Here is a 9204-nt window from a genome sequence, read left to right on the forward strand (position 1 = left end):
CAAACTAAGGCATAAAGGAGGACAAGGGAGGACAGCAGGATATATAGAGACAGGACAAGGGAAGGTGATGACCCCAAGGCTATAAGTGGAGAGTCAAACACCCGTATACAGGACTGACACAGCAACTTGGTTGCAGTTAGAACAAAAGGTGAGGAGTTGTGTTTGAGAGAGCTATGCATGAAATGAAGTATCTAGGCCAGCACAGTCTACAAAGAGGCCAGAATTCTAAAGTACACTGAATGCACCAGAGCAGTGCAGACCAAAACATCAACAATCTTAAAGACACCTTAGGGGAGTCATGTGCAATGCTCTTTTATAGATAGATAGAGCAGACACCAAGTCCTGCAAAGTCAAGTAGATCATGCACATGACCTAATGAGATCATAAACATCATGTGTCTGTACTCTGCACAGAACGTTTCACACAGTGTGATCTTAACTAAAGGGATTGTGAAACCGTCCGGTCCTAATGCCTTGGACTTTACACAAGTGTTTGTGACATACCATTTGGTCTGCCAGGAGCAGGACTGTCTTTAGGCTGAACTTCCGGGAGCAAAAGTTAAAAAGGTCCTCCAGACTGGGACCAAGCAGCTCCATTACCATCACGTTGTAGTCTCCCTCTGCACCACACCATTTTATTGATGGAATACCCACTAGAATACACACAGTCAGCATAAAGTTTGTTAAACCTGTTTATACTTGTACACCGACAATTCAAAATCTGACATTTTTTGCATCAAATACAACATTTTATTATATAATTTATTAACTATTTTTTTCTATAAACATAGTACATTTTGCACAAGATGCTCAATTTCTTGATAATGGCTTGTGGTTTTACCTAAGATGGATTTAGATCACAATTGGAAAAGATCAGTCATTCAGTCTTATTGTTAAAATAATTCATTGTGCATCTTTCCAGCAGGCCTAGCAGGATGTACACTTCTATAATATTGCCGGGGACAAAATATTTGATAAGGAATGCTTTATAAAAGCATGTCAAAGCAATATTCGCTCCTTACCTCCTCCTTGCATCATCTTGTAGAACTTGCTTTCAATGTGCAACTGTGGGTGTTTGGTCTTCACACATTCCAGCTTGATGGCTACCTCCTCACCAGTGGCAATGTTGGCACCTGGGGAGACGCACAAAAGTACAAGCACAGCTGTAAGAGCCACTGCTATTACGCCAGTCCCAGGCAAACAATGCATGAATATGAAGGGAAATCAGGTTTGGTGACCAGGTAAGGACAGAAATTAAATTGTACAGTATGAAAAGAAAGACAGTCCAGAAACGTATGTGGAAAGATCTTTAACAGGGGAGACACATGGAAAGTTGAGTAAGACATGCAGAAACAAAACCATTGGCAGTTTATACTTACCGAGGTAAATGTCGCCAAAGGAACCACTCCCTATCTTTCGCCCGAGCCGGTACTTGTTCCCCACTCTCAGCTCCATGGTTGCGAGTCACCACTGTCGCCAACAGACAAATGGAGAGGATTACAAAAAGGACAAATAAACCCATGCAAGCTCATATGGGCTATGCCACTTGTCTCTCTCAGCACTAACTCGGAAACACTATAGGATGAGTTGCTGTACAACTCAACTGAATTTAACTTATTTCCTCGACTTTCTCCGAGTGTTATCATGAGGGAAGGTTTTGTCAAGTGTCAGCTGCTCACATGATGATCCGTCATTCCCAGACCCACTGAACTGGCCATGTGTTTGTGTGAGAATGCAGCCTGAGCAGGACTAGTTGATCAGCAAACAGCTGTCTGGCCTCCAGAAACACACGATTAGATTTGTAGGACGCAATAGTGGCAGTGAGGTCAGCAAAAGCAGGGAAGCGAGGAGAAAAAAATACAGCAAAATGAGGGCCACCTAGAAAAGATAGTTGCCACTTGAAACACACACGCGCACACGCGATACTGGAGCAGGATCATCATTTATTTAGTACACTCTCTACAACGCCACATTGTGCAGCCACTGCAAAAGCAGGACTAAGCTCTCCACTGTTCTGTGCTAGCACTGCCAAGGGAGGGAAGGCATGAGCGGCTGCGGAGCGCTGGCTGGCTTTATCTGTGCCAAGGCCCTCAGACAATTCTGTGCAATGAACTTCAGAAAGCAAAGTGCTGCCGAGAATGTCTCAACGCAGAGCCGTCTTAATCATAAAGATTTGCCTTCTCTTCTCTACTTTGGGAACACTAGGTGAACAAACTGTGCCCTCTTTGGCAACAGTGGGCCCTTGTTGCAAATGTAGCACTGCTGCATCTTCAAATAACACTTCCAGTCATGTTACCTATTGTCAATGTTATAAGGCAGTATGAAACGGCCCATATTACTGTTAATGCCTCAATACCCATCCCCTTATAGAAATAGTCTCATGACAACTCAGAAACGCATTTTAAGAAACCTCAGTTTCATGTAGGGGTGGGGTTAAAAAAAAAAATATATCAATACAGCATAGTATTGAGATGTTTACTGCCAAGTATTGATCTTTTATTATGTGCCGGTCAGTTTGTCTGCTTGATAATCCCATTTTTGTAGCAATAAAATGGAAGTGAGATGAACAAATAGAGAATTTATTTTCTTTCAGATAAAAACAGTTGTTGACAAAGTTTCCTTTTGGGGACAAAATTTGAAAATGTAAAAAAAAAATTAAAAAAAATAGCATTATATAAGGCAGAATATTGCAATAGGTTTAAAATTGCAACAATATGGTAACAAGTATCTATTGATGTTGTATAGTGAGGCCTCTGGCGATTCCCACCCATAGTTTCGTGGATATGCAAACTCATGTTAGCAGAAGAGTCAGACATTCTGCAGGGCCAGTCCTCTGCATCCAGTCTCCTTTCATCCAGAACCTCTTTTATTACACAACATAAATTATCCCAGAAGTTACTTTCCTTGATTTCCAGTTGGATTAAAAGAAGAGCTGCAGACACAAGGTCTGTTCTAAAGACTACTTAAACAGTGATGCTGGCTGACGTACTATCATCTTAGATCATCTGAGCCTTGTTTAAAAAGGTGAACTTAGGTCAATCTCAATACAACATGCATTGCACGGCCCTTTTCCCATGGAAACATCAACTGAAGCAGACATGTTGTAAGATGTAGGCCCTCGACCTTGTCAACTCTAGCTGATGAGAGGACAACCTGCCACAGTGGATGTGATGGAGGCAGATGGATTTGGGTTAATAAAGGGTTAGGTTTCACTGCACCAAGAGGGTGTCTCATGTGCTGCCGCCAGGGACCAGATTTACAGAGCCACATTAATCACAAGGCTACACAGTAAGTGCCATTGATAAATTACGCGGTACAGGAACTGTGACAGACACACAATTTTAAACCGCACATTTGTTTGTTTTTAAGCACAATATTGCATGTAAGACTGTGTTCATGTGGTTCTCACTTGCATATATACTCTCGTGATCATTCTAAAAAAAGCTTAGCAATGAAGAACTTAATGTTGCAAAGACATCATGAAAACTATGTGAAGAAGACATTATTTGATGTTTCAAAGGTGGCCTGTGTGACATGAAGCAAGTGTAATTAGCCTACTATTTGCAATTAAATGCACCATGTGCTATTATGGCAGTAAAGGTCTACAGGACAGTGGATTGGTTAACATGTTACATTACATATCTGCTGGTTAGGAGCAAGTCAAGGTCCTGTTGAGGTGTACTGTGGTTAAACAGTCTATACATCATTATAACATCACTTGAATTCCAAGTTTGAAATGTTTCTTCATATGTAATCAAACTTCAAAGAAACTGTCATACGTGGGAGTGACACAATAAGACCTCTTTAGGAGAGAAATCCAAGGGTCAGAGACCCAAAGCCAGAGGATTTCACAGTCACATGAAAACTGCTACGCCTCTCACACTCTGGCAGCTGTCACTCTACAATCCGCTTGTGTGTTACAGACCCGAATCTAAACGCATGCATAAATACAAACAGGACTTGCACATTTAAGTTACAGTTTAATATATTTTAAACGGTAATAATGACTGATGTCGGACTACGTTCCTCTTTCCTGGTTGCAATTTGAGGAGAAGAAAGACAGCTATGATTTAACGTTACGCTACTATATTTGCTACAACTACTATTAGCTACAGTTCCTACAATCTACTAACTATTATGTTGTTTCAAAAGACTAGCTTGCGTGCAGGCGCTTTAAGTAACATTAGCTAAAGTACCAACCAAAGGCATTTAACGTTACGTTAGTTCACTGTTAGCTGCTAGGAGTACGTTAAGCTAGTAGAAATACGATAACCGAACCGTGATACGTAGATACTGCACCATGACTATTTTCGAAATTAAAGGAAGCTTTACATGTTTATGCTACATTATACTTCGCCACATTTTGTATTATATTTATAACCGCACCCATTTATGTACTGGACTAGCTTGTGTAGATAGCCATCCCTACAACTCGCCCCCTCCCCCCCTCTTGTAAGCCGTGAATACGAGACTCTGATACGGCCAAATCGGGTCCCTTTTCCCCCTTGGTTTCTTCGGTTCCGCGACCCACCACTCACCCGATATTGGGTTCGTCCGAGAGCTGGTTCAGTGGAGGTTCTGATCCGATAGTTGTCAGTCGGACAGGGGCCTGGACTGAAGAGGATTGGAGCGGATTCTGGCGGCTCTCATACCCCCAGCTCTTTGCTCTGTCGTCGGTTGCACTCCCTGTTGATAGTCCCTGAGAAGCTTCAGCAGCACTGGCGGCCGTTCTCTCCACTCGAGTCTGTCTCCCCCTCTCGCTTATTACTCAACAACGCGCCTGTTCACAGCGTCGATGATGTCATTCTCTGGACGTCAGGACACAGTCATTAAAGGAAAACGTCACACATTAAATGCTCCTTCTTCCATAAATTTGACCTTTCAGTTACCAATAAGATTAAGCAAGTAGATATCAAAATTGTACACAATATACTATATTCTACAAAAATTAAATTCTTAGATATTGAAAATAAACCAGAATCGCCTAGCATTCATTTTACCATTGTATGCATTCAATTACTGTTTGGACTCGCATGAAACATTATACATATCACAATTACAAAATTGAATTTATATAAATAATATAATTTTATATTTCGAACATAAGAAATTTACCATGGAATTTATTGTTAACGTAATGGTTTAATTTGGTAAGTTTTAATAAATGAAAAATAACAAATGTTTACCCTAATTTTCCTGCCGTTTTTATTTGAAATCAAGCAATATATTAAGACTTATTTAAACTAATAAATATGGTAAATTCTTTAAAGAATTATGTATTTATTTTGTCCGACATAACTTTGTATGAATTAAGTTTACTTATCCCCATTTATATATATCTATATGGGACTAACCATTAATCATCCCGTTACTCATTTTGAGTCACAATGCAGTTTGCAAAGTAAATCTGGTTGTATTGGTTATATTTATCATGCTATTAAAACTCATAACATGCTATAATGTCATTAAATATTAATTGTATTTTTCTTGTGATCATTAAACTTTGTCTATCAGTTGGTACAGACCAAGCGTCTCTCAGATTGTGCCCTGGGAAGCAAGATTTTCCAATTTCCCATCCCTCAGGTGGCTGGCTGTAGCTGATTTTGTTCACAAAATCTAAGGCCAGACATCTAGGAGTTTCTTATGTGTCCTAAACATGTGGTTATGTTCAGTGGGCTCAGCCTGGTTATCAGCACATGTGTGAAATGGTCCTGTTACATAATGTTAGAAAGTAATCCTTTAACTCTATGGAACATATCCATTTTTGTTGGCAACGGTATTTCCACTTGACACAACAAAAACCCAAACAGCTTCAGAGGAGGTAAGTGATTTCATACAGTAAGCAGTGGCCTACTGTAGGATGACGTGGGTGTTAAATAGGATTGGTTTGTGGATGGTAATGAGAGGGTGACAGATGGACACACTGGCTTGTTTTTCTGTGGCGCTGTCTATGAACTGCCTTTACGCCTAGTGTTAAATATTTGTCATGCTCACAACTGGAACATGCACAAAGCACTGTTTCATCGTCAACATACTGTGCAGGGCTTAGTGTTCACATTCAGTATGCATTATCACAGATTTGGTTACACTGGAAGAACACATAAGGGGTAGTGTGAAACTAGGATTGGTTTATTACTAACCAGCATCCAGAAACATATTCACACACACACAAATGACCACAAGGACAATTTTAGAAGCCAATACTTTCATCTTTATTAATCTTGTTCTCATTTGTTTAAATAAATTTTTCCTTTGTAAAATCTCATAACGAAAACACTGAACAGGAGTGTTAAAGCCTGTCTTAATTTAAAACGAATACACAACAACAGAACATTAAAAACGTACGGTAACTCTCTGCATCTGTAAACAACCCGTCCCACCCCTCCCTCCCTCTCCACACAGTTTGATAAGATTTGGCATGTCCATTTACTCAACGCATATGCCTTCAGCTCTTTGTATCATTAAAATGTTCTTTTTTATTATTGCAGGTCGGACAATAAAAAAGACAAGTCTGCTAAAAAAAACAACTTCAAATGAAAAGGAAAAAAAAAAAAAGCATTAGTGCCAATATTTCTTAACACACAGTCAGCAGTATACCGAACGCACTCAAAAAAAAAAATTGTATAGACCTTCTGTATAGTAAGCAGCCTTGCCCACATTATGACAGGCAGTAACATGCGCGCGCGCACACATACACACATTATCCTTACATTCACACACAGACACGCACAAAAACTGGGGTGGTTTAATCCACTTACTTGGTCTCAGTCTCACTCATACTCAAGTCCATATAGTGTATGACACTGCCCACAGTATCGACACATGGAGAAATGCAACATAGCCTCAAACTGCCAGCAATTTAACATTTATCACTGCAACAGTAACAAACATGTTCAAGAGAGAATAACAGAGAAAGAGTGCGTGAGATACAACAGTAGGAGGTCAGCATTTTGAAAACAGAACAATAACATTTTTCAATATTTTCACTGTTCAAAAATTAAAACCATACATACAAACAAACCCCAAAAAAAGATGAAACTTAACATACACAGTAATATACAGTTCTGTTTTCAATCAGAGCTGTTTGCATGTGTTTGGATTCTGTCTCCGTTTTTCTGGGGACGTGAATACAAACTGCACTTCAACCTCACATCATGTAGTACTTTTAAGTTCTCTTATACGATGAAGGTAATGCTGTTTACAGTGCCCATCTGTCTGAAGGCTTGTCTGTATTTGGTGTGTGCATGTGTATGTAAATCTGTTGAAAAGTCCCCTATTTACTAAGCACATTGCAATCCAGTCAAGTCTTTGAGACCAACTGACTTTTCATTCTTTTTCAGGTTTCAAGTCTAAGCAGTTGAAATCTTCATCTGTGGAAAAAGGCTGTATACACGTCTAACAGTCCCTGCATTTGTTTATATAATAGCTTAAGTCTGGCCACGAGAATGTGTGTAAGCATGTCTCACATTTCGGCTTGATGTGTGTGCACATTAATATGCAAGTATGCACATGGTGTATATGTGTATTACATTAATATGCATACCATGTAAATGTGTGTGTGTGCTATAGTAAGTACATATGTATCCCAGTGTATTTTTTTATCAGTGTGTCCAAACCTACACGCACAAATAGAGGGCTCTCATCAGATGGAATCAGCTCCTCCCCCCAGCAGGTCGCCAGGCAACAATGCGGCAGGGCTGTCCATTTGGTGCCTTTCCTCCATTTGCGGTGCTCCCCACAGGCTGCTGCTGCTGCTGCTGGGGTATCCCGCACTCATGCCCCCCCAGAGCCCAGACCTCCCAGAGTCTACTGCCCCGACACCTCCTCCCTCCCCTGCCCCGTTGGTGCTCCACTGGGAAAAGATCCCCAGCCCAGGTCCTTGGGCTGAAGAGGTTTCTGAGGGACTGCCTGTACCATCGAGACTCTGCCAGGCAGAGCCGGAGGACCTCCCACTGCCTAGACCCGCTGCTCCACTTTCCCCTCCTCCACCACCATTTCCATTTCCACCTGAAGTTGTGCCCGCTGCTGCCCGCTCATTCCCTGGGGAGTTACCGCCACTGCTGGCCACAGCTGTGCCTGTTCCAGATGAACCCTGCGTCCCACCTGCTGCTGACCCTCCTGAGCTGCCCCCCTCGGCCCCTCCGGCCTGGGAATGTGCAAAATAGCGTGCAACTTCTTCGTCACTCACAAATTCCGCCAGGATTGTGGTGTTGCCCAGAACACACCTGAGAGGGATTTACAAGGCAAGGCTCTTTAGATCAACAGAAGCATGTTTAATGTTAAGTATGTGTATTAGTGAGGTTGCAGGTTAACATACATGTGCAGTGCGCCCTGCGCCTTGGCTGCTTCCTGCCGGCTGCTGTAGCGAATCAGAGCGCTGCCCTGCGTCAGGCCGAGGTGGAAGGTCAACAGGGGGCCATGCTGCATGCAGATAGTCCTTAGCGTGGAGCCGTCAATCTACAGAATCCAGAGTCATTCATTATTAGGGACAGGGAAAGGTTAGGGAATGTAAGAGGTTATGCAACATTTACGTGTATGAAGAACCGTGTATTAATAAATAACAGTGAGACTATGCACTGTGGCTATATCAGTCTGTAATTCTGTCACACTTATAGTGTGATAAACAAGTTGTGCAAGATTGCGCTGCATAAGCACTGAGCTAGGCCAAATTTATTTTGATTAAACATGCTTTTCCCAAAGCAGTCTCATGCAAGTGTCATTATGTAAGCCCTAATTGATTTAATGGCTCATCCAACTTCACAATCCAATTACAGCTGGGTCACGCATCATCCCACTAATTTGCATAAGGCAGGAGAAGGGGAATACAGTTGAACGAGTATAGTGATTTAATGTTTTTTTAATTCGAACCCTGACCAATCTGTCTGAGCAGCTGTGTTATTTTGTAGCCATGATCAATTCTGCTGTGATGAATGGTTGAATGAACATTTTATTTCTACATTGCTTGCACAACATACTCCTGTTAAATCTTTTCCTCACCTCTTCTGCTCTGTATTAGCTTATAGATGGCAGGTTTACAGGTGGTGACGTTGTAAGTGGAACAAAATCCCTGGAAATTTAATTTAATTTATTTTAAGGATTTCCATCACTCTCGACCTCTCTCACTCCTTACCTGAGGGGTCAGGTTGCTCAGCAGCAACCAGCAGCTGCCTCTGGAGGCAACGCCATCGCTCCAAGCTGAGCCTAT

The 9204-nt window shown here is 41.5% G+C and overlaps 2 protein-coding genes across 2 annotated transcripts in view; both read right to left on the reverse strand.

Moving 5' to 3' along the window:
- LOC116702447 (casein kinase I) overlaps window positions 1-4800 on the reverse strand; it is a 9020-nt gene extending 4220 nt beyond the window's left edge. Inside the window, exons 1-4 of the mRNA XM_032536646.1 lie at window positions 4538-4800; window positions 1379-1469; window positions 1022-1132; window positions 504-652 (exon numbers count right to left, since the gene is read on the reverse strand). Of these exons, the coding sequence (XP_032392537.1) occupies window positions 504-652; window positions 1022-1132; window positions 1379-1454 (336 nt within the window). The 5' untranslated portion in view covers window positions 1455-1469; window positions 4538-4800. The remainder of the gene's footprint in view (window positions 1-503; window positions 653-1021; window positions 1133-1378; window positions 1470-4537) is intronic.
- Window positions 4801-7594: 2794 nt separating this feature from the next.
- Window positions 7595-9204, reverse strand: part of LOC116702435 (trinucleotide repeat-containing gene 6B protein) — a 14547-nt gene continuing 12937 nt past the window's right edge. The window contains exons 19-21 of the mRNA XM_032536623.1: window positions 9130-9200; window positions 8317-8456; window positions 7595-8224 (exon numbers count right to left, since the gene is read on the reverse strand). Of these exons, the coding sequence (XP_032392514.1) occupies window positions 7642-8224; window positions 8317-8456; window positions 9130-9200 (794 nt within the window). The 3' untranslated portion in view covers window positions 7595-7641. The remainder of the gene's footprint in view (window positions 8225-8316; window positions 8457-9129; window positions 9201-9204) is intronic.

This window comes from Etheostoma spectabile, chromosome 15, assembly GCF_008692095.1.
Source record: "Etheostoma spectabile isolate EspeVRDwgs_2016 chromosome 15, UIUC_Espe_1.0, whole genome shotgun sequence".
Lineage (NCBI taxonomy): Eukaryota > Metazoa > Chordata > Actinopteri > Perciformes > Percidae > Etheostoma > Etheostoma spectabile.